The following is a 23,551-nucleotide window of genomic DNA, read 5'->3' on the forward strand; positions in this document are numbered from 1 at the left end:
CTGTCTGTCTACTTCTCTTTCTCTCCCACTGATATAATCCTTTACTCACCCTCTTCCCCACACCAGCTAACATGCTGTTGCTCTTCTATAGTTCCACCCAGAGACCACTTGGTACCTCTGCAGGTTCCAAACACATAGTGGCTGGCCATCTTCTCCTCTTGGTCCACCTTCCTGCCATCTTCCCACATCGCTGCAGCATACCTTCCTGGTTGCCTCTCCAGATCAGTTCTGTTCCCCAAAATAACTATACCCAGTGCCCAAGACCCTAGGCCTATCAGTTAATGGAGCCGCTATTCTATTGGGGAGGACTGCATCCAGGAGTAATTCATGCTCCAGACCTTTTGCCATGATTACCAACAAATGTGCCAATTACAATGTGAACACCTGTGCACTAGAAACTGGGCTGAGATCACCAGCCCATCTCATACACTGCAGACCTCTGGCATTGTATATTGGAAACAGCTCCTGGACTATTTTAATAAGTGCTTTTCATGTTTGTTCTGGAGTTAATGAGAAAAAAACAGAGAACTTCTAAACCAAGTTCTATGGGACCTTGGTCATCTCTATTTTCCCCATACATGGGAACAGGTAAAATCTAGTTTTAGTTTAGCTATCAGTCTATGAGCCAATTGAACTAAATAGGAAAATGTTTGAAAGCCAAGTTGTATTTCATTCCAGCTACATCACTGATTTAAGAAGGGGAAAATGTCTTAAATAGTCTGCATTTTTATGATTTAATGTCCCAGCTGCCTCACTACTCCTCCCCTGAAATGAAACATGAAACATGGCTGGAATGGGCTCAATACTAATGTTCATCAAGGCTCTCCCCCCTACTTGGGGCTAGATCATACCATTTAGGCACAGCCCAGAGGAAGGTGCAGTGCAGAGCTGCACCACCACAGAGGGTAAACAGTGTGTATGTGTGTGGGGGTAATGGGGGAAGTCTGCTTTCCTACTATGGGTGCAGCATTCTCCCTTCTGTGTGCTGGTGTCTGGGTGGACCCAAGGGCGCACCTCCTCACCACGCCATCCAGTCACCTTGAATACTTGCTGCCTGTCCCCTTTGGGGCACCCTGGACCCCAAATAAGTAGAGTGGGTGCAGTCTCTGTGCTCCCCCAATTATTAATTATTATGATTTATTGATCATTTATATTATGGTAGCATCTAGAACCTCCAACTGAGATCAAGGCCCCATTGTACAAACAAAGGCACTGTACAAACATATAGTAAAGAGACAGTCCATGCTTCAGAGAAATCACAGTCAAAATAGACAAGACAAATGGTGGAAAGAGAAACTGAGGCACAGGGCTGAGAAGTGACTTGTCTAAGGTCCCAGAACATTTCAGTGAAAGGGAAGATTTATGACATGTCAGTCAGTGGGTAGAAAGTGAATAATGATAAAAATCTTAATTGGCACTGGCAGGTAAATAAAGCAACAGTTCAGAATTCCAGGATTGAGACAACAGGAAATGTGTATCTCTGATATTTTTTTCAGGGTAAGGGTACTGTTTCTGTGCACTCTGTGATGTGTGGGCCAGTTTAGTTTACACAAAGGCATGCTCCTTTGGTGCTTACAGTATTGACGGGACTGGCTGGGAGACTAAAATACAAATTAAAATGAAAGAAAAATCAGTGGAATGAAAATAAAGGACAGAGATCTGGGGAAGTGTCAGATCTCTACAGCAGGCTTGGCAAAACACTTATTCCTCACAGGTGTTAAAGTGTAGCTTCAGATTGTCAGTAGACACTGATGAGACCCAGCCAAATTTCATGGAGAAGGTCGTGACACATCTTATATTTCAGTTCAATAGGAATGCTATTTTCTGAGAATACTGTAATGTACAAGAATAGCTCCTATGAACTAAAGTTCTATAGTTGGTGTTAATGTTGGCTCTGTGATGTATAGAAATGAAAGCTACTCATTAGCATCAGGTAATGAAAGGAAATAATGTTTACATACCAATACTAATGGGAACTGGACAGCAAGTTTGGAGTTACACTGTAGATAAGGCATCAGACCAAGAACCGGGAGACTTGGGTTCTGTACTGGACTCTAGAAGCTTCTTATATAACCTTAAGTCAGTCATTTAATCACTGTGTCTCTTTTGTTTCAGGCATTAGATCAGGATGCAAGAGATCTGAGTTCAATACCCAGCTCTGACTTAGATTTTTCTGTCTGATTTTTGGGCCAGTTACTTAATCATAGTGGCTTTTGTGGTTCAGACCCTGGATTCGAGATCTGATTAGATTCTTCTGTGACCTTGAGCAAGTCATTTACTCTCTCTGTGCTTCTGCAAAATGGGAAATAATAATGCTTCTTTTCTCTTTTGTTTCCCTATCTTGTCTCTTTAGACTGTAAGCTCTTGGGGACATGGAGTGCCTATTGCTATGTGTACGAATAGCATGTGGTAGGGTAGGGTTCTGATCTCATTTGGAACCACTAGGCACTGCTATAATAAAAACACTAGTAAGAAAATGAGGATAATAATGCTACAATACCTTGCAGTGAAGCTTGATTCATTAATATTTGTAAAATGCTTTGAGATCGCTAAGTAGAAGGCAGTTAGAAGGATGCTGTATTAGTATTTATTTATTTTACATCTACAGCACCAGTTTGCATGGGAATCAGTAGCATTTTAACCATATTTCTGGCTGCATTTTAAAAACAATTCGTGTTCTAAAAATGTGGTTAAGATTAAGAAACCTTTCTTGTAAAACAATTCTACACTCACACTTTTCCCACTTTTCTATTGCCTCTAGTGCACAAAAGTCAGGAAGAAAATCTTTCCGTGACATGCTGGCATTACCAACTCTTTTTAAGTGGGAGGACTGTACTCCTACACAGCAGATTTTCCCTGTGTTGTGGTATTCGTGCAGCAAAGAGCTGTACTTCTGAAGGGTTTCTTGTGTAAGCTCTTTCATGCTTCTCTCGCCTTGTAGCCTTGTTTTAGACTCATAGCCAAGAAGAGGTCAGGAAGTACTCCATACTGCAGCTTCTTTTTCTGTATATTTTTTTCTGTGGTTCTCCACAAATCCATGGAACACATTCCCTTCCATTTCTCTCTCTTGGAATAGTTTATGTTTCATTATTTGCAGATGGAAAAACGACAACTTGACAAACAGAGGAGGACCTTTCTATTTAAATATTAGCCTCCTTTCAGGCTCCGAAGTACTCTAGCCAGGGAACACAGAGAATGCAAAACATGATCATAATCTTTTTGTCCAACATTTACAAAAAAATCTTCTCCCCAGGTTTGCACATGTACATTCTTTTATTTCACTGAAGGAATCTGCAAATCTTCATGACTTCTAGATTTGGTCAAACTGTTAATACACTTATTGCTTTTGACATCAGATGACTGGGTGGGTGGTTTGTTTGTTTATTTTAGAGCACTACATTTTCCTCTCCATTTGCAATTCCTTTCCCTTGCTAGTAGCAGAGTGACAATCACTGATTGCAGGAGCCTTGAAAAGGTCACTAAGAACCCAGCAATCAAAACTATCTCATTAGGACTAAGACCCAGACTCAAGCTACATTCCCTGTTGTTGAGGGTTTTTTTTGTTACTGTTCCATACTTTACAGACAAAACTCACTAACCTTTTTCCACTTCCTGACTTTGATGTTCCATCTAAGAAACCTTGACAGCACCTAGCATCTCTGCTCAGCTGTCTCTTTGTCTCCTCAGATGCAATTTATTTTAAAAATTAACACAATGTTATTTAGCTGTCACGGAGACACGCTGGTCTGAAAAGGCTTCTAATATGTGAACCTAAGAGTTTTAAGGGTTGGCGGCATTTCAGGACAGTGTATGCATGCCATGTCTTGCTTTGTTTACTCTTAGGCTATGGCTACACTAGAGAATTTACAGCAGCAGAGCTGCAGCGATGCAGCTGCACTGTTGTAAGCTCTCTAATGTAACCACTCAAAGTCGACGAGAGAGATCTCCTGTGAGCTTAACTACTTCAGCCCTGCAGGTGGCGGTAGCTCTGTCAGTGGGAGAGTTTTTCCTGCTGACATAGCACTATCCACATTGGTGCTTAGGTCAGCGTAACTTCCAGCTCCTCACATGCACTTTCTCTCCTCTGGCTTCCTTTGGCCTGACTGGAGTGAGCCCTTTTATAGCATCAGAGGGGCCTTAATTAGAGTCAGGTGCTTAACGGCCTCACCTGACTCTTAGCAGGTTAATTGGAGTCAGGTCACTCAGGGAACGGAAGACTGCTTATCCAGTGGCCAGTATATCTCCCTTCTACTACTCTGCTGTTCCTAACTGGCCTGGGTCTATCACACAGGTTATTTCATATTTGTAGATGCTTCTATAAACCTACATAAACCAGCCAGGAGGGAAGCAGAGAGCTCACATCCCTGCCTTCCTTCCATGATTTTGTTACTTAAATCAGTGTGTTTATAGAAACTGATGTCAAGGAATCAAATTAAAATGCTTTTATATTTTGCCAGTGTTCATACCCCTGAAGCCTGGTGGTAACTGCAGTTTAAAACAGTTGTTCTGCTGTTACTTCTCCTCCGCCCCAATACCCCCCTCTGAAAAATAACCTTCTTTAGATTTTAGCCACCTGGTTATAGTTAGTTTCCTTTTTTAGCCTTCAAAATAGATCAGACATTACACTGTTAAAAACAATTTTCACTGTAGGTATTGAATATCATACTGGGCTTGTAGTAATAACTGATAGATATCTAGAATAATCTTCAATATGGACTGAGACTACAAAGATCTGTCAATCACTGCGTTTAACTTTAAACACAGATGATTTGAATTCGTGTTAGCAGCATGAGGAAACCAAGAAGATGGAATAGTGCTGTTCAGAGAAAAGATGATAGGATTACCGCTGCTGTAAGCCTTTTCCTGCTACTTGTTTGAGATACTAAATCAAAGCGAAGTTTATGAAAAAAGCTACGACCAGGGTTTCTAAATCTTCATTCCTGCTGGGATTTTCCTATTATAAATCTGCTGTCAGAAATGAGTGCTTTACTTGTGGCTTAATTTTATGCAGGCACAAACACCTTGGTTCAACACGTTTTGCCAGAGACTGTCTTAGCTGTCTTAATGCAACAGAGTTCTCATTAACTGGGACCTCTGAAAAAGAAAAATGCACACATGCTCTTTTGTCGTTGGCCATTGCTTCGTGAGCAGTCTGATGAAAACTGAAATAAAACATGAATTCCAAGGTGGTGTGTAGAAATGAATGTTTGAATCGCACAGTTTATGTGAATTATCCATGCCAAAGAACATTACAATCCAGCTTTTGAATGAAGTTTTGTTTAAGTGGTGGAATGTTCATAATTTCTATTAGTTATGCTAAAGCTGTGAAGTTTAACAAAAGAAAAAAAAGTATCCTTGTGGTTTTTTTCCCCCTTTTCTGTTCAACTGTGTGCACAGGGCAGCCAATACATTGGCTTCAGAGAGACTTGTCTAACTTGCTTGTCTTTTCTGCATGCAAAAGCCATTGTGCCAGATTCATGCCTGGTATAAGTCTTCTGTCTTTGGAAAGAATTTGCACCATTGGCATCAATAGGAGCTCTTTATGCAAAATAACTGCAAAATCAGTCCCCAGAAGTGATCAACATCACAGCATTTAATTTGCTAACAGATTTTGCATTCTTGTCTGTTCATTGTAGGTTGTTTTATATTTGTCCATGAGAAGATTAGCTTTGCAGCATGCCTGGGTTAAAATTTTGCTTCCAGGAACTTAGCACTGGAAGCATTTCTTTGGGTTTGACTCATAGGGAAGGAATGAGAATCTTGAATTCATGTACCAGAGATCTCTGATCATGGAAAAAGGGAAAGTTGCTGCTCTGCGATTGAAGATATTATTCCCAACAAAATTCCTATTTATGTATTGTTTCTGTCTGACCCTTGTATAAGTCCTAGTTCTGCTAAAAAAAACTAGCATAATTGCGGAAGAGACATAACAAGAGCTGTGCAGAGAAATGAAATTCTGTTTCATGGGGATTTCTATGTTTCAAAATTTGTTTTCATTCCACTTAAGAACAAAAGCCCAAAATTTTGAAATTCTGTCTGAAATTTTTAAAAAAAAAAATTGTTTTGGGTCAACAGAAAATTTATTTTGATAAAATTGAAATGTTTCGTTCAACATCATAATGTATAATACAAAATTTAAAAAAATCAAAATGAAACATTATTTTGAAAGGAAAAATTGAAATGTTTCATTTTGACAATGTCAAAGTGGGATGTTTCGATATTGCCAGAATTTATTTTTCCCTTTTTCACCCACCAAACTGTAATTTCAGTGAAATTGACATGATTTCACACAGTTTCAATTTTGATGGAACTGTATTTTCTGATGGAAAATGGTTCATGCAAAGTTTTTTTGATCAGCTCTAGATATAACATTCAGCTGATGAAATGTAATGTTGTTTTGAATTACCTTAGCAAAATGCTTTACTTGTAGTAAATACACTGATATATATACATAGTGTGTGTCCTTAAATCATATCACAATGTAGTTACTGAATGAGTTGGGGAAATCTAGGTTCACACTTATAACTTAGGAGGCATTTGTGTTATTGCTAAAAAGAATATACTTAAGAACTAAATCCAGGAAGTTACATCTTTTATTTTTCTGTACTAAATCTACAAAAAGCTGGCTCTTGAAGTTAAAATAAAAGAGCATGGAATAATGTATTCAAACTTGTTTTCATTTGTCTTCAGTTAACACCCAGTCAGTCATCTGTAGCTTTAATTTTCTCTTGTTTTTTTCTGAAGTTGTCTGAACTGAGATGTTTACAGTGTTTTCAGAAGGGGAGGAGGATTTTGCTTTTACAGTTAGCCTGTTGTGTAGCACTTTAAAGTATACATTTGCAAAAGTGTGAAGGCATAAAGTAGCCCCAGGAGTGATTTTTCAGATGAATTTGAATTATGGAGTGGAAAAAAAGGAACCATACTCCAAAAGTCAGTCGTAATACAGAGTTTAAATAATGCCTTGGATCTAAAATCTGTGTGCCATACACCTATTTAAATTTTTTGAGGGCGTTGATCTTTCTGAAGTCTGAATACAAGAATTCTGTGGAGTGTAAAGGCAGCACTGTAGTTGTCTGAACATTATAATCCCCTAAAGCTGGAGAGAATGAGCCATATTAGATTTTTTTATAGTAATAATGTAGACTTATTTTTTAATGTCACAGTACCAAATTTTCAAAGGCCTCTGAAATGTTTGCAGGAAAAAAACATACATGTACCTATTTGTATATGAAAAACATGCATTTGCAGGTGGGTCTGGGTCTCTGCATGCGCAAACTGGACGAAGCAGCAGTGAAAGCACATAACAGTGAATTAGGAGGATTCTGTTTCCACATCTGGCTGCAATTTTCTGTGTGATCTTGGGGAAGTCGTTGAACCTCTTGTGTCTCTGTTTTCCCCCAGTAAAATTGAGATAAATAATAGTTGCTTCACAAGGGTGTTCTGAGGCTTAATTCATTAATGTTTATAAAGTTAATGAGGATTCCGGAGTAGGTGGAGCTTCTGTTCTCCGTCTCAAACAAATGAGAAGGGGGGAGTGATATTTAATTAAATTAAAAGGTGGCAAATTCAAAACCCAACAAGTGAAAATACTTTTTTTCCCATACACTGGTGCAAATCAGGAATAATTCCAGTGACTTCAGTGGAGTTACACTGCTGTAAAACTAATAAAGTGAAATCAGAATTGGGCCCATATAAGTAATTAAAATAGCCATATTTTCATAGGACCCCGAGAAAATGCAGGTGCCAAATGAGTACTGATTATTATTGGTTTAGTATGTTGTACAGTGCCCTGGGCTTGGTGGGGACAGGGGTGGAGCTGAAGGTGATGTTCTTATTAATACAGTTATTTTTATCAGTTATTTCTACACCCCCACAAGTCAAAAGTCTTTACTGCATTTCGTCTTTCTAAGATGTGTGCATAAATGTAGGGGTTTGAAGGCTCAAAAATTGCAGATGCAAAAGTGCCAGCATAAATGTTGAAACCACTTTTGAAAATTTGGCTTTAATTCTTAAGTAAGTTGCCAGAGAATGAACACAGACACATTCGAAGAAAAGATAGTTGGAAAGTTAAGTTTTGATCTTGTAAATGGCTGTACAAACTGTAGAGTGGTTTGGGGTCCTTGGGATGAGAGACATTAGGGATGAAACCTCTCATTGACTTTAATAGGTCCAAGATTTAATCCTAGGCACTGAATCCTGCTTTCAGCGAAGACAATGGGATTTCTATGATTGACTGCAGTGAGATTAGCACCAGGGACTATGTAAATATCAGATGATATTACTGTATACAGTGTTGTGGCTGTGTTGGTCCCAGGATAGTAGAGAGATAAGGTGGGCGAGGTAATATCTTTTATTGGATCCACTTCTGTTGGTGGGAGAGATAAGAGAAGAGTTCTGTGTAAGCTTGAAAGCTTCTCTCTCTCACAAACAGAAGTTGGTACAATAAAAGATATTATCTCACCCACCTTTTCTCTCAGACAATATTATTGGTTGTAGGATTTTTAATATCTGAGAGCAACTTTTGTTTTTCATTTACAACTAGTGTCATATATATTGGTAGCTGTTTATCATTAACACTTATATTTTTGTGATTTAATAGTATATTTTATTATTTGAGCATTTGAAAATGACGTTAACAAGCCCACTCTACTAAACTTTCCACATGACTCTGTGTCCCTTCCCAGAATCCTCTTTAATTATTTCTAGGGCTGTCAATTAATTGCACTTAACTCAAGCAATTAACTCAAAACAAATTAACTCACTTAAAAAAATTAATCACAATTCATCACAGTTTTAATCACACTGTTAATAGAATACCAATTAAAATTTATTATAAATATTTTGGATGTTTTTCTACATTTTCAAATATATTGACTTTAGCATATCTGGCATGTAAATACCTTGCAATGCTGGCTACAAAAGTGCCATGTGAATGCCTGTTCTCACTTTCAGGTGACATTGTAAATAAGAAGAGGGCAGTATTATCTCCCATAAATGTAAACAAACTTGTTTGTCTTAGTGATTGGCTAAAAAAGTAGGCCTGAGTGGATTTGTAGGCTCTAAAGTTTTACATTGTTTTATTTTTGAGTGCAGTTATGTAAAAAAAACAATTCTACATTTGTAAGTTGCACTTTCAAAATAAAGAGATTGCATTACAGTACTTGTATGAGGTGAATTGAAAAATACTATTTCTTTTGTTTATCTTTTTTACAGTGCAAATATTAGTAATAAAAAATAATAAGAACATAAGAATGGGCCATACTGGGTCAGACCGAAGGTCCATCTAGCCCAGTATCCTGTATTCTGACAGTGGTCAATGCCAGGTGCTTCAGAGGGAATGAACAGAATAAGCAATCATCAAGTGATCCATCCCGTCACCCATTCCCAGCTTCTGGCAAACAGAGATTAGGGATACTTCAGAGCATGGTTTTGCATCCCCGACCATCCTGGCTAAAAGCTATTGGTGGACCTATCCTTCATGAATTTATCTAGTTAATCTATAAATGATCACTGTACACCTTGTATTCAGTAAAAAGAACGAGGAGTACTTGTGGCACCTTAAAGACTAATGCAATTCTCCAACAAAAAAACTTCAAAAACAGACTCCAACAAGAAACTGCAGAATTTGAATTAATTTGCAGACGTGACACCATTAGATTAGGCTTGAATAAAGACTGGGAGTGGATGGGTCATTACCACAAAGTAAAAACTATTTCCCCATGCTAATTTTTCCCCTGCTGTTTCTCACACCTTGTCAACTGTTGGAAATGGGCCAGCCTGATTATCACTACAAAAGTTTTTTTCTCCTGTTGATAATAGCCCACCTTAATTGATTAGTCTCTTTATAGTTGGTATGGCAACACCCATTTTTTCATGTTCTTTGTGTATATATATCTTCTACTGTATTTTCCACTGCATGCAGCCAATGAAGTGGGCTTTAGCCCACAAAAGCTTATGCCCCAATAAATTTGTTAGTCTCTAAGGTGCCACAAGTACTCCTCGTTCTTTTTGCTGATACAGACTAACACAGCTACCACTCTGAAACTTGTATTCAGTGTTGTAATTGAAATCAATATATTTGAAAATGTAGAAAACGTTCAAAAATATTTAAATAAATGGTATTCTATTAACAGTGTGATTAAAACTACTATTAATCACGATTTTTTAATCGTTTGACAACCCTATTTATTTATTCTAAATGGTATTTTCAGTAGCACAGTAGCATTAGTGAGGATAACTTATTCCAAGTTTTCATATATTGTGAAAAACTGCATGAGTTAAACTATTCCATCTTCCATGGAAATATCTCAGTCTGTAGAAAATGCTTTCTCTCTCTTTTCCTCTGTGAAACACTGCCAGGAATTATGTTATATCATCAGAACAACCAGGATTCTTTACAATTGTGCTTCCTGCTCGTAGTCAGTTTGAAGTCTGTAAATGCTGCTTTAGGGGTTTTGCCATTTAGCTTTGCTCCATTACGGCATTTTATTTGAAAGACCAATCGTGCCAAAGAAAATTAAAAGTCTCTCACTTTTCTTCCTACATTGCATCTTCAAAGTGGAATATTTTAAAACACAATAGAATTGCACATCAGTTTGGAAGAGAGAGTGGGAGGAATCAGTGGGGGAAGAGAAAGTTATGTCTCTAGTGGGGTTCTGTGCAGTTTCATTCCCTGGGGATTGAAAGGTTTTTAACCAACTCAACATTTCAACCGCCTGAGAGAAGAGAAAAAGAACCATGTCTTGTCTAGACCGACCAGAAACTAAAAACAAGGGACACTTTGAATTTTGAGACTCTGACCACAACTGAAAACTGTACTCAGGCCAAGTAACTGGAAAATCAGTTTCTTGGGTTAAACAAATGCTTCCCTTAAGAATCACAGGCAGCCTTCCATTTTAATTAGTAGAGAAATTATTATATTGTGAAGCTCCGAATCTAATATTTGAACCAATGCAAAGACTTGCAGCTGGGGCAGTTAGGAGGGTAGTTTAGCCAAATATGTGACTTTATGAGAGGCCAGACAAAAAAAACAAACAAATATTCTGAGGCATTTCCTTGCCATTTGGCTGTGATAGCCTATCATTTGTCATAAGATGGAAAAATAAGGTCTGCCTTCCTAGTGCAGTGGCCGACTGCACCAGAAACAAAGCCAACTGCAAACAGAAGATCAGGAGGGGGCATGGAGCTGGAGCTCAGCAGTGAAACCTTAGACCAAGAGATGGATATGGGACACTGTAATCCAGGAGTAACTTTATACAGTAACCTTTAAGGAGAGCCTTGCAGAGAAATGTTGAGTAAAATTCACTGCTGGGATACTTAAATTCAGACAGAACTACAGAAAATTGCAGCAAAAATTTTATGAATAGGTATAGTACCAATATGGCATGTATTGTAGGCATAGTACATATGTCACAGAAACATGAATACCCTTGTTAGCCAATCAGACTCCAGTGCTTCTTATGCATGTGAAATGCAGGTTTATTTAAGTATAAATATCTTTTCACTGGAGGGAAGATGGCTGAGGTACTGGACTGTGTCTCAGGAGATCTGGGTGTAATTCCTGGCTCTACCACAATCTTCCTGTGCTATACTGAACAAACCTTTGCCAGGACTGTCATTACATAAGAAAAAGGAAGGGCATGGGTAATGCTTTTTAGCACTAGGCAGAGGAACAAATCATTAAGTTTTTATGTCGCAAGAAACAGGAAGTCAATATCTGTCTCATATTGGTACATATATTAAATAGGGATAATAATACTCACCTACTTAACAGGGATGCTGTTAGGCTAAATTAATTAATACTTGGGTAAAATGCATTGAGATCCTGAGGACGAGCATGTTATATAAATACTAAGCTTTCTCATTATGACTTTATAATAAAATAAAAATATTCTTCGAAGATTCAGGAGCACCTCTTTGACTCCACTAAAAGTAATTTGATTCACACAACCTGAGTTTTTGCAATCTGAAGCTGTTTTGCTTTCTCCTGTAAAAGACAGGCACTTTTCCAAAAACATTCACCATGGAACTTAATGGTGCTAGCTCTTCGGTTCTTGTGGTTCTGTCATTCATTTGTGCTCCTAGAGAACTATAGTTAGAATGAATGGAATCAGATGTCTTTTTATTTTTCAAACAATCAAGGCTAGCCAACATGGAAGGTTTCATCCCTCAGTAAGTATGAAGCCACCGTGAAAACACAAATCTGCCTCCTGCCTTCCCAACACTGAAGCAGTTCCATGGAGCCAGATATTCAATGAGGTGCTAGTGTCACCCGTCGTTTCCTCTGTCCTAGGTGCTCTGAGTAAAACCAACTTCTAATGACCCACACTTCTATTCCCAGTCCTTAACGTACTGTTGTGATATAATATTTTCTGACATCTTTTCCTCCTATTTAGCATTTTTTCCCTTCTCTTCCCTTTTTGTATTATGGGCTTAATGCCATGAAAAAGCAATGGTTCTCTGTATTGTGTTATAAAGACAAGTTGATGTGGTTGGAGCCTGTTTGGCTTACTGTAGCACAGTCTTTGATGGAATTCAAGAAAGAAAATGATCCTGCACTTCCTAGTGTGGTTCTGACCCTGCGAACATGCATGTAAGTAACTTTATGCACGTGAATAGGGATTTACCTACATGCATGAAATCACTCATGTGCATAAGCATTTGCAAGATAAGGTCTTATATGTTTAATTCATTTTTTCACTTGAAAAGTTCAGAAATAATTTCATGAAATTCTGATCTTGAATTTATTTCATTCAGCACATATTTAGGCAAAGAATTGTTCATCTCTGTTTTTCTGGTACTAAGCAGTGGACGTTATTCTGCACTTTAGCTAACCAGAATACATTTCAGTAGGCTTTTCCTACTGCTAAGGCTTGCCGGCACACAAGACTATTTCCATCTGTGATGACTAAAGGGTACCCACTGTACATCTGATCTCGCATCCCATTTAGCAAACAAAATTCACAGATGAATTAATTCCCTGCTTATTTCAAAGAACCGCCTGATGAAAGTGGGAAACTGGACTTATTTCCAAAGTATAAATTGTTCTTTCATGCCATACGAGAAATGACATCAAGCCAGATTTCAAATGATAGTTTTTCAAACATATACAACATCAGGCAGTCATAATACAAAAGCATATGTTTGAATATTTGTTGCATATTTTGCTAATGATGCAAGTAATATAATCTAAAAGGAAAGATAATGGTTATGCTCCCCCCAATGTATCTACCCACACTATTCAACTTGTTTCAGATCCAGACTTATGTCAATATAAACACGACTCATTTTTCCTAGCTTGCTCTATTTGTAATTCATTCACATCAGTAACAGCAAAATTATTTTGTACAGTCATAAGTATAATAATTATGCAACTATTTCTGGTATTTCACAGTTGCTAGTATCAAGTGTGTGTGAAGACACTTGGATTTGTTAGAGTTAAACATGCCATACATACAGCTGATTCTTTATGTCAAAGACTCTGTATAATAACCTACTAGATTCTCATAGACACACTGTGACTCATAGAGTAAAATATATTATTTTGATGTGAATAAATTGTAATTTTAAAGGCATGTTATTAATAAAGGGATCATTTGTAACTACACAGAATTAAAAATTGTGCTGTCAATGTAATTCAGCATAGCTCTTGATACAGAAAACAATACACAGGAATTGTGACTTCTTAACTAGTCTCAAAGGTGCAGGTCTGTGGAGGTGTAAATCCCATACCTAAGGGAGCAATACAGGGGGGCATGCTGCCTGCTGTTGAATTGGTGGTGCATATATCAGTAGGCAGGAGTTTTGCTTTACATAAATCTTTACAAAATATTTAGCTGCTTTGTAAACTATTTGAGCAGTAACTCTGCTAACTGCATAGAAACAGAAACCACATACTAAAAGGCAAACATTTAAAAATTAGACAGTCTAACGTGAGAAACACACACCTCGAGAAATAAAACATAAACAAACATCTTCTTATATGTAATCTTATATGTGATTACATTAGATTAAAATTAGATTATAAATTCTTTGAGACAGGAAACATTTTCTTTCTGTTTGTACTGAATGTGCCTACTGTGCTTTTTCGTGATGTAGAACTAAATAAAATAATAATGATTCAAAACCCTTTAGCCCAGATAGATAATAAATAGTTCAGTCAGATACAGATGTGGGGCCTGATTTTCTGGGGCAGCCTTTAATGTTGTGCCCTCAGTGAACTGTTGGAGGACTTGATGACACCTGGACATTCTAACCACCTATTTCCAAGAGGTAGTCATATGTCTAAGTATTACCACTTCCTCCCTCAGTTTCTTGTGAGTGTGAAACTATGAGCACAGTTGTTTGTGCCAGATGGTGCCCAGCTGAAAATCAGGGCCATGGGATCTATCCAAAGTGCCGTGTTAGAAAGGAGTAGTTTAGGCTTGAATCCAGCAAGGTGCAGTTAGGTCTAACTGTCTCCCTCATCGAGTCACAGAGCTCTGAACTGGGGAGGAAGAGCTTGTTAGGTCTAACTACGTCAAGCCACTAACTATGTCAACCAGTCCCTGGTCTGGTTCCATTGTCTAAATGGCAGAACATCTTGTTTAACCGCAACGGGTAACAGAATCACTGACAATGAGAAAAGTTACATTTACAGTGAGAGGCTGTGTGGCCTTGTGAATGCTGCCCTGCTACTCAGGAGACCTGGGTTCTATTCGTGGCTCTGATATTGGCCTGTTGGGTGATACTGGGCAAGTAACTTCCCTTCTCTGTGCCTCAGTTTTCGCATCTGTGAACTGGGGTTAATGACACTGGCCTCCTTTCTATAGTGCTTTAAGATCTAGGGATGAAAAGCACTGTGTGACAGCTAGATATTGTTACTAGCACTAAGTCTTCTAATATGGCTTCTTTCATACACATCAGGGTTCTGATTGTGATTTCACTTCCATGGGTTTTGTACCAGGGGCTTCAGTGGAGTTACTCCTGATTTACAGTAGTGTGAATGGAGGGGTAGACTACACATGTTTATGCTGTTGAAAAGTTATTTTTTTAAACATACCGCATACAGGGCAGAAGCCCACTTTGAAAGGCAGAAGCCCACTTGTGTTCACAACGCATGGGCCCACCTGCATGTGCATGCATACTTACTGCCACTGCATATTCCAACCGAGTAACGAATAGCTGGGCACTTATGGAGAAATTCAGCTATTGCCACATAAAACTCAAGTGATAGGGCTTTGCCCAAGGGACTCCATCAGAGCTGGGTGGAATTCATACTCCCAGCCTGCAGGTGGGACTGCTATTCCAGCCTATCCCTCTGGGCAGGGGATTATTTCTTTTCTGGGGCCCAGACAATAGGGCCCCAATCCTGACTGAGTCTTTGGGCACTGCCATAATATAAATACTATTACTACTACTGCTGGCTTCAGTAGAGACCATTTTCCCTCTATGGCCTATCCAATGGGTCACTGGATCCGTTAGTCCTTCCACAGATTCATCCGCAATGGCTCTTTCTCTGTGGGCCTATTTGGGGCAGGCTTGGGATGACCCTTCCCCAGGTGGCCCTCTCTTCTATATCCAGCCTTTTGCAGAGTGCTAAAGTGGGTCTGACGTGGTCCCCAGGGCTGAGTTCCTTGCTCTTAGGTGAGTTTCAGCCCTAACTACCTGTTTGGATGTGCAGTGGTAGCAGTTATGTGTGAAACTGTGGGTGAGCCTGTATACACACTTCTGATATGGAGAGTGTCCACCTCTCTTCTGGAAAAATTTGGCCTGGAATATTTCAGATCAGATAAATCTGGGGACAGGTATTGCTATAGCCAGGTACTAAAAACAAATGAACCTCTTATTTCACTGATAGAAAAAAACAGTAAAAGTGTCACCTTCAGCTCTTTCCCTTTGACATGCAAGGCACAATTCACAAGGCTACATAATCCCTGAAGCAAATTAGAGGTATTCTGTTGATCAACAGAGAGAAGGGAGAGGTGATGGTCCCTTATTTTTCAATGAATGCCTCAAAACATACCGAGAATGACTTAAAAATACTATTTTTAGATCAGTAGTTTATTCAGTTTTAGAGATCCACAGTGATAACTCAAAATCAAGTTATACAAAGAGCTCTATTACCAATATGCTGGATCAAGACTCAGCTTGAATGGCAAAGGGCCATTGAATAGCCCTGACAAAAGAGAGAGGGTCTGTGGGTTGCAAAATGGTTCCAATTTGCATGCACTTTTTCTTGGTTTTAAAATTTAGTCAGAATATAGACAGCCACAAACTTTCCCATAAGAAAAGTGTAACATTAATATTTGTCACTGCTTAGAAAAATACAGGAAAGTGGACTCAGAACTTTCCAATGTTTTCATGTAAGTTCAGTTTCAAACCAGTATTCTAAACTATATGAATGTGTGTGTATCCGAACATCCAAAAGAACCATCTATGGAGAATGTTAAGGATGCAAAGCCAAGCAAAGGTAGGAATGCAAGAAGTAAGTTTGCCTGTGCACCCTTAATTCAGCCCCATTTTGAGGGCATTGTGGGCATTGTGGAAAGGGACTGTCTTTTTGTTCTGTGTTTGTACAGCACCTAACACAGAGGGGTCCCAGTCCATGACGGGCTGCTAGGCATCACCGTAATACAAATAAATAATAAATAATGACATAATCACCTACTATTTTTTCCAGAGAACTCCTATATCATTCAGTTAATGCATTTTTATCCTTTTAATTCAATGTGTGGTGTCAGGTCTTATTTAATACATTAGCCAAACCCTGCACTCTTTTATCTTCTCCTGGGTGTTTGGTTCTATGTCACTCATCACCATAGTATCTGAGTGCTTCACAAACTTTAAATAATAATTTATCTTTATATCACACCTGTGAGGTGAAGGTATAATTACTGTTATCCCCATTGTACAGCTGGGGAGGGAAACACAAAGCAGTAAGAGACGTACACTAATACTGGGTGCCCAACTTGAGCCACTTAGGTTTTCAGGGTACATAGCATTTTTATTATATTTTGTAAGTTCAGAGCACAGCTCCAATTGACCTCAGCTGCAGCTGTGAGCACACAGCGCTTCTGCAGTTCTGAGCCCAGGAATCTCATGTTGGGCATCCAAAAAATGAGGCTAAACACTCAAAAGTTAAGAAATTCCAGAATTATGCCATAATGCATATGCATAAGGGTGCTGAATTAATATTCCACACTCAATCTTAATTCTGGCATTTCCCATCTTTGCAGTATTTAGCTTTGCAGCCTTAACATTCTCTTAGGGCTTGTCTGCACTGTGACGTTGTGGACAAAACTTTTGTCTTTCGGGTACTTAAAAAATGCCCCCCCGGGAAAGACAAAAGTTTTGCTGACGCAAGTGGCAGTGTGAACGCGGCTTTGTCGGCAGGAGCACTCTCCTGCCAACAGAGCTAACGCCGCTCGCAGGGCTGGAAGTATTTTTTCAGCACAAAATACCGACAGAGAATATTCACACACACCGACTTTTAGCGACAAGGCTGTGTCGACACAGCCTTGTCGCTAAAAGCTGTGTAGTGTAGACAAGCCCTAAATGTAGGTTTGTTTGAGTATGTGTGTGTGTATAAAAACACTCTCATGCATGCACCTTATACCCTATGTGTAATTTATTATACGCCCTTAAGACTCCCACTCAAGCAAAATTAATATACTGACATGCATCTGTAAACTGAAATTTTCAACTTTTCTTAGAAGAAGTATTTCACATATTGTAAAAATATTTGGTTATTTTTCTTTCTGAAATTGAATCTAAAGAAACAGCATCTATTACATAAAAGGACTTGCATTAAGAAAGAAAGCTTTTTGTGTGCAGATGTAGAAACAGAACTCCCAGTATTAATTTTGCATACGTATGCTTTAGGAAATATTGCATACATGTCATCTTCTGCTCACTTATACATGTTTTTTCTTGGTTCACAGATCATTCCCAAAGTGCGGGGGAGGGAACAAGCAGTGGAAAAATCTACTTCAAAAAATGCCAGAGTTGAATTCCACTCCTGCATCCAATAGTCAAGCCTGCGTTTCCCCACAGGGAGAGGCTGGTGGGCAGAGTCATGTGGAGCCCACAATGGGAGGGTTAAGGAGCTGGATCCATAAATGAGTTTGGCTCCTCTCATCCTGAAAGTTGCCCACAATACCATATTCTATTTTCACTGCATTGCTGACCCCAACTGTTCAAGCATCATGAGTCAGATCAAAAGATCATGAGCTGGGTCTAAAAATCATGAGATTTTGCAAAATAATAAATATGGTTGGAGTGGTGGGTTTTTTGCCTTCTGGGATTTGAACCTTTAAGGTGAATATTTGAAGCTTTACTCAGCAAACATGAGGGAGAGACACTCCCCTATTTAAAACAATGAAAGCAGAGGTTCTCATGTAATCATTTGATAATGGGAGCTGGGGCTTTAAAGAAAAACACCAAAGTATTGCAAGATTTGCAATAAAACCGTGAGGCAACCTTACATTTAGACCATATACATGTGTATCTGCATGTGTGTGTATCAGTATTGCCAACCCCAACGTTTCAAAATCCTGAATTAACCTCCCAAATATGAGTTTTTAAATTATTATTTTTTATCTTTTGGTATTTGAATTCTCTCTGCCCACCCACAGTGTATGTGACAATAAGAGTTGCCAAATTTATTAAGGCAATTTTGGCTGCCACTGCATGAGCTCTCCCCCCTGGCCAGCAATTAATTCTTCCCCCTCAGCTCTGCTCTCACCAATTCACATCAATTCTACACCCCCTGCCTCACCTCTGCTCCCCTGGCATGCCACAAGTCTTCATTGCCCCCTGCTAGGCCTGGGGGGATTGCTGCATGGTCCCCTCCATCCCTTCCAGACTGCGTGTTGTAGGTGTGGAGGGAGGGACAGAAGGACTGTCCTGTTTCATTGCTCACAAGATAGAGGAGGGAGCAGAATGTACCTGAGCTGCTGAGCTCTGTCTGTTCCCTCATCCCTTATCCTCCCTCCTGTGAGCATGGCTCCTTAGGGGAGGAGGATGGAGCTTGCCTGCGCCTTTCAGCAGCTCTGATTGGCTGCTCTCCTGCAGGAGGAGGGGCAGTGGGGGAAAGCAACCAATGAGAGGGACTTCCCCCATAGTCAGGCCCGAAAATCTGGAGGGAGTTGGAGCTTCTTGTGTGCTCCCCAGCTGGTTGCAGTGGCAGCTCCTGCTTCTCTTCCATCACAGGCTAATGACGTGTATGTGTAGGAATACGCTGTTGTCTCCTCCTGTCTGAAATTCCTCTCCTGTCCCCTCCTATGATCTGTGGCAGTGGGTGCAAGTTACTGATGGATGCCATGGCCAGACAAGAGTAAACAATGGACCTAGCAATGCTGTGGTGTTTCTTTGCAGTGCCTGGCTACCCCATATGCTATGTCTGTGACATCAGCTAGTAACCAGCCTGGGCTCAGGTAATGAGACATTTCATAGGCATCAGGGAAAGGTTCCTGGGTAGGCGAAATGGTGTGAATGGTCTGATGCCCATTATGCAGTTGAAACCCAGTACAACTATGCATCACTGTTGGCTGAACACAGCCTGTCAGCACTGACATCTGACTGTAGCCAGCTGCATTAGAAGAAGGTGCCAGTAACTACGCAGTTTGATAATCATGACACACCACAATCCTACTTCCAGGCCCTATGTTAACATGCTGGTGTTAGAATTGCCGGACGCCACAATTGCAGGATCTACAGGTACATTATCAGGTCAAAGATCCAGTGAGCATGTCTGTAGAAGTGCCACACAATAGAGAGCCATATGTCAATAAGCAGGCTGATGGCAGAGTCGCAAAGGAACCACAGCACTCTTACAGAGGACTGCCATGCCGTGGGTACATATTACACAGGTCAAAAGGTACAGGAAATCAGAATACACACTATGCATTCTCCCATGTAAAGAAAGACTCCAGTATTGTGTTGATGCTCAATTATCCTGCTTTGTGCAACTGTGGAGACCAATGCCCTTCCCCTAAATCATTCCCACATGATATTTACTATAGCCCAGTAGCTCATGTATGGCTTTTCATGGTTACCTTAGATCCCTGTTCCACATTGTCTGTTCTTAGGCTTTCAAATGTATTGCATTTATAAGGCACCACAATATCTAGATCCCAATTTGTGTGTATGGAACAAAGTCATGCAGTGCAGACTACTTTGTCTTGATTATGCCTCTTTTTCTGTTCACCACAGTCACTTTTCCAGGTGTATGCCTTGCTTTGTGCAGCACCTGTGAACTGGGGAATGCATTGCATTGCTTTTGCTAGGAACAAGACAGAGCTTACCCTTTGGTGAAGTTTGGATTGCTTTTAGAGCTTTTGGGTGCAAGTTGCGTTCTTGTAATCTCCAGAGCACTGAGCATTGGTCTGAACAATCATATCCCTTGTAACTTCAGACAAACATAATGAAAAGAATTAACAGTTTTGCCCTTCCAGGAAAAAGGGGAATATATGAATGAGGGAGGGGTACAGAAAGAGAGAGAAAGATTTACATAGGTCAGAAAAGGGCAATAAAACATCTGGCATTAGTAACTGACATGTGTCAATTTTAAGCATTCATTAAATTCATATTAATGCAAGAACCGTTCTCAAACTGCATATGCCACTTTTGGTTGCTGTGTTCTTCCATCTGATGGTGATGACTTTTCAGAACTGTACTATGCTTGTTTGCTTGCCACTGGCATCTGACCTGAGGTCAGACATCTATTTAACCCTTTCCGGTAGGTCAGAAGACAAATTAATCTGGTGAGAATTGAATTGGAAATGAGGTGTCTGGATAACAGGTGTTCCACTTGTGGAATTGTTGCCAGGCTAAAACGTGTTTCCATCTATTCCTATGCCAGCCAAGAAATCGTCTTGGAGGTCAGAGAGGCATTCTTAAAACATTTGAGATAGAAAGTTGCCACAGGGAATGACAGTAGCAGGTGGTTTATGCTAGAATATTGTCTTTCTGATTTTTGAGAACTTTCTGAGAAGGACATTTGTAGGGAATTTATTTACTTACTAACAGGTTCAATGGCTACAAGTCCAAAAGGAACCCTCTCCCCCTGAAACGGAATGTTACAATTCTTTATTTCTTTTTTCTAGAGGATGAAGACGATGATGAGATTGTGGAACCCAAAGCACGAAATGACTCAGAGATGGAAAATCAAGAACAGAAACACGAGGTGAAAGAAGGTATGTATTAAAAAAGAAAAAGGATTTTGTTATCATTTTTGAGTGCTCCATCCTGCAAATATTGGCAGTAGTCCCAAGTAGCAGCCCAAGAAATTTGAAAACAATAAATACATTTACTCAGATCTAGATTAGTGACATAAAAGAAATATGGTGCAGAAGGAAGCTGTATCTGGAGAACCCAGTTAATGGATCTGACAGACTTGAAGCATAAGCAAAAGATGCTGTTCAGACAATTTTCCTGCATTATATCAGGAATTCTCTGCAAGTTGCTGCATACCATGGAAAGTGTTCAGTGTATGTTGAGTCATGGACTTTCCATTCCACTGCCACATAAAGGGAATCCCAATGCTTATATTTGGAATCTAGGAGGAAGAGAGACGGTGGACAGATGTGAACAGAAGGGAAAAAACCCTAGAGTCCTAAAAATATCTATTTATTTTAGTTTTCCACATACTTGCAAGCGAGCCTTTTCTGTACCTATGTTATATCTGAATGAGTGCCATCACTAACATCTTCTAGTTCTTTGTTATAGTTTAGTCTTGTGGAAGTGTTTCATATTGCCACTGACTTCCTTCCTTGACTAACAGAGGCCAGATCTCATGTGAGCGATCGATGTGTAAAGTTTTGATGGCAATGGGCTTTGTGACACTCACACCGCAGAATTCAAAATAGAGCACGGTATCTGCTGCAAATGAAATAGTCTTGGGGAGGTGTTAAAACAATGAATAAATTCACTCTTGCTGGACAGTAAACAAACTTGACTTGTGGTGGCAGAAGTAAAATAGCAGCATGCCGATGATGAGCATTAAATGCTGTGAATCAAATGATGTTTGGTCTATTTCTCTCTCTTTTCAACCCTAAACGATCTCGTTTGCCTTTCTAATGAAATCCCTCTTCTCGTGCTCTGAGCAAAACTCAGAGTCTGAAGCCATCTTTTGTGTTTCATGGAAGTGATTAAAACCATGTTACAAGTCAAACAGGAGTTTAGAAGAACATTTCCTGCCGGTGCTGCACTCTGTGAGCCTTATTCAGAATTAATGGGTTTTCTGCAAATTAGCACATAATGGGTTAAAAGCATGTTTATGTTGGCATTAAGTACCCTGGCTTCTTTTTTTCTGCAAGGCAAGACAATATTTTGCAAACTTTTTAAAGAATCTCTAATAGATATTATAGTGGCGCCATTCACACTGCTATGTAGTAGTTAAGGCTGTGTCAGCACTTCCATTATGAATCCTGTTTTTCAGGGATTTATAACCTAGCCGTAAAAATTTGCTCTGGGCTGAAATTTGGTTTCAGCTCAGGGAACACTTTTTTTTTAAACAGATTTAAAACAAAATCAGCTTGGGCTTGTGTGAGTTATAGGAGTGTAAAGTGTACGAATCATGAGGGGGAGAAAGGGAGACAGACAATTTTTTCATGTGTATAACTCAAAAGTGGGTTCAGTATAAAAAAAATAATAGATTGACCCTGTTATGTTTCATTTTCCTTTAAGCCAGCAAGACATTAGTGACATACTTTCTCAGAGTTTCAGGTCTTTTCCAAAGGAAATTGGAGCTTTTCTTCATGGATTATAGGTGCCCAAGTATGTGCGTGTGCTTAATTTTACCCACAGGAGTAGTGCCATTAGCTTCAATGGGACTAGTCACATGCATAAGTGTATGCAGGATCAGTATCTGTTATTGGTCTATTTCATAATGACAACAAAGGCTATAATTCAACAACGGTATAGCGGGCCAGCTCTGTGCTGTATGCACCACTTACGCCTCGCATAAGGACTGCACTGAGGCACCAAGAACAGAGTGGCAGCACAAAGGTGTCTATTCATCAAGGAGAGGGCTACTGCACTGGCCCCATACAAGCTTCCACAGAAGATCACACTGGGGGCAGGCAGGGATCTACCTCTGTGAGGATCCATTGGCATCAGTGCTTGTCACAACACACAACTGACAGACAGAGACTGTGGTGCTGTTCCCAGGTCCCATCATTCTCCCTGCCATTCACTTCGTAAGAGACAGTCCTTGCCCTACAGAGCTTCTAATATAAGGCCCTAATCCTGCAATTTACAATGTGTAGGAGGAATGCTGCATCTGTGTGGAGCTCCATCAACATCAACAGGCCTCTGCATAGAGGCAGCAGTCCACCGAGCGTTTAAATTGCAAAATCAGGGCTTTGGACTGTCTGTCAGCTGTTCAGGGCAAGGATTGAGTTTGGCATCTAACCTTTTTTCTGTTTTGAAGTCAGTGAGGCTTCTCATGGGAGACACAGTCCAGTTGTGCATTTAAATTGCAGGATCAGGTCCTAAATAGACAAGACAGAGAAAGGACAGGTTCAAAAAAGAATTTGATAAGTTCATGGAGGATAGGTCCATCAGTGGC

The 23,551-nt window shown here is 39.7% G+C and overlaps 1 protein-coding gene across 6 annotated transcripts in view; it reads left to right on the forward strand.

Annotated features, from left to right (window-relative positions):
* The window catches only part of DYNC1I1 (dynein cytoplasmic 1 intermediate chain 1), a 240,748-nt gene that overhangs the window by 107,010 nt on the left and 110,187 nt on the right, over positions 1-23,551 (forward strand). For all 6 annotated transcript variants that reach the window (XM_030550619.1, XM_030550615.1, XM_030550613.1 and 3 more), the window contains exon 7: positions 21,087-21,176. In XM_030550619.1, coding sequence (XP_030406479.1) covers positions 21,087-21,176 — 90 coding nt within the window. The remainder of the gene's footprint in view (positions 1-21,086; positions 21,177-23,551) is intronic.

This window comes from Gopherus evgoodei, chromosome 2, assembly GCF_007399415.2.
Source record: "Gopherus evgoodei ecotype Sinaloan lineage chromosome 2, rGopEvg1_v1.p, whole genome shotgun sequence".
Lineage (NCBI taxonomy): Eukaryota > Metazoa > Chordata > Testudines > Testudinidae > Gopherus > Gopherus evgoodei.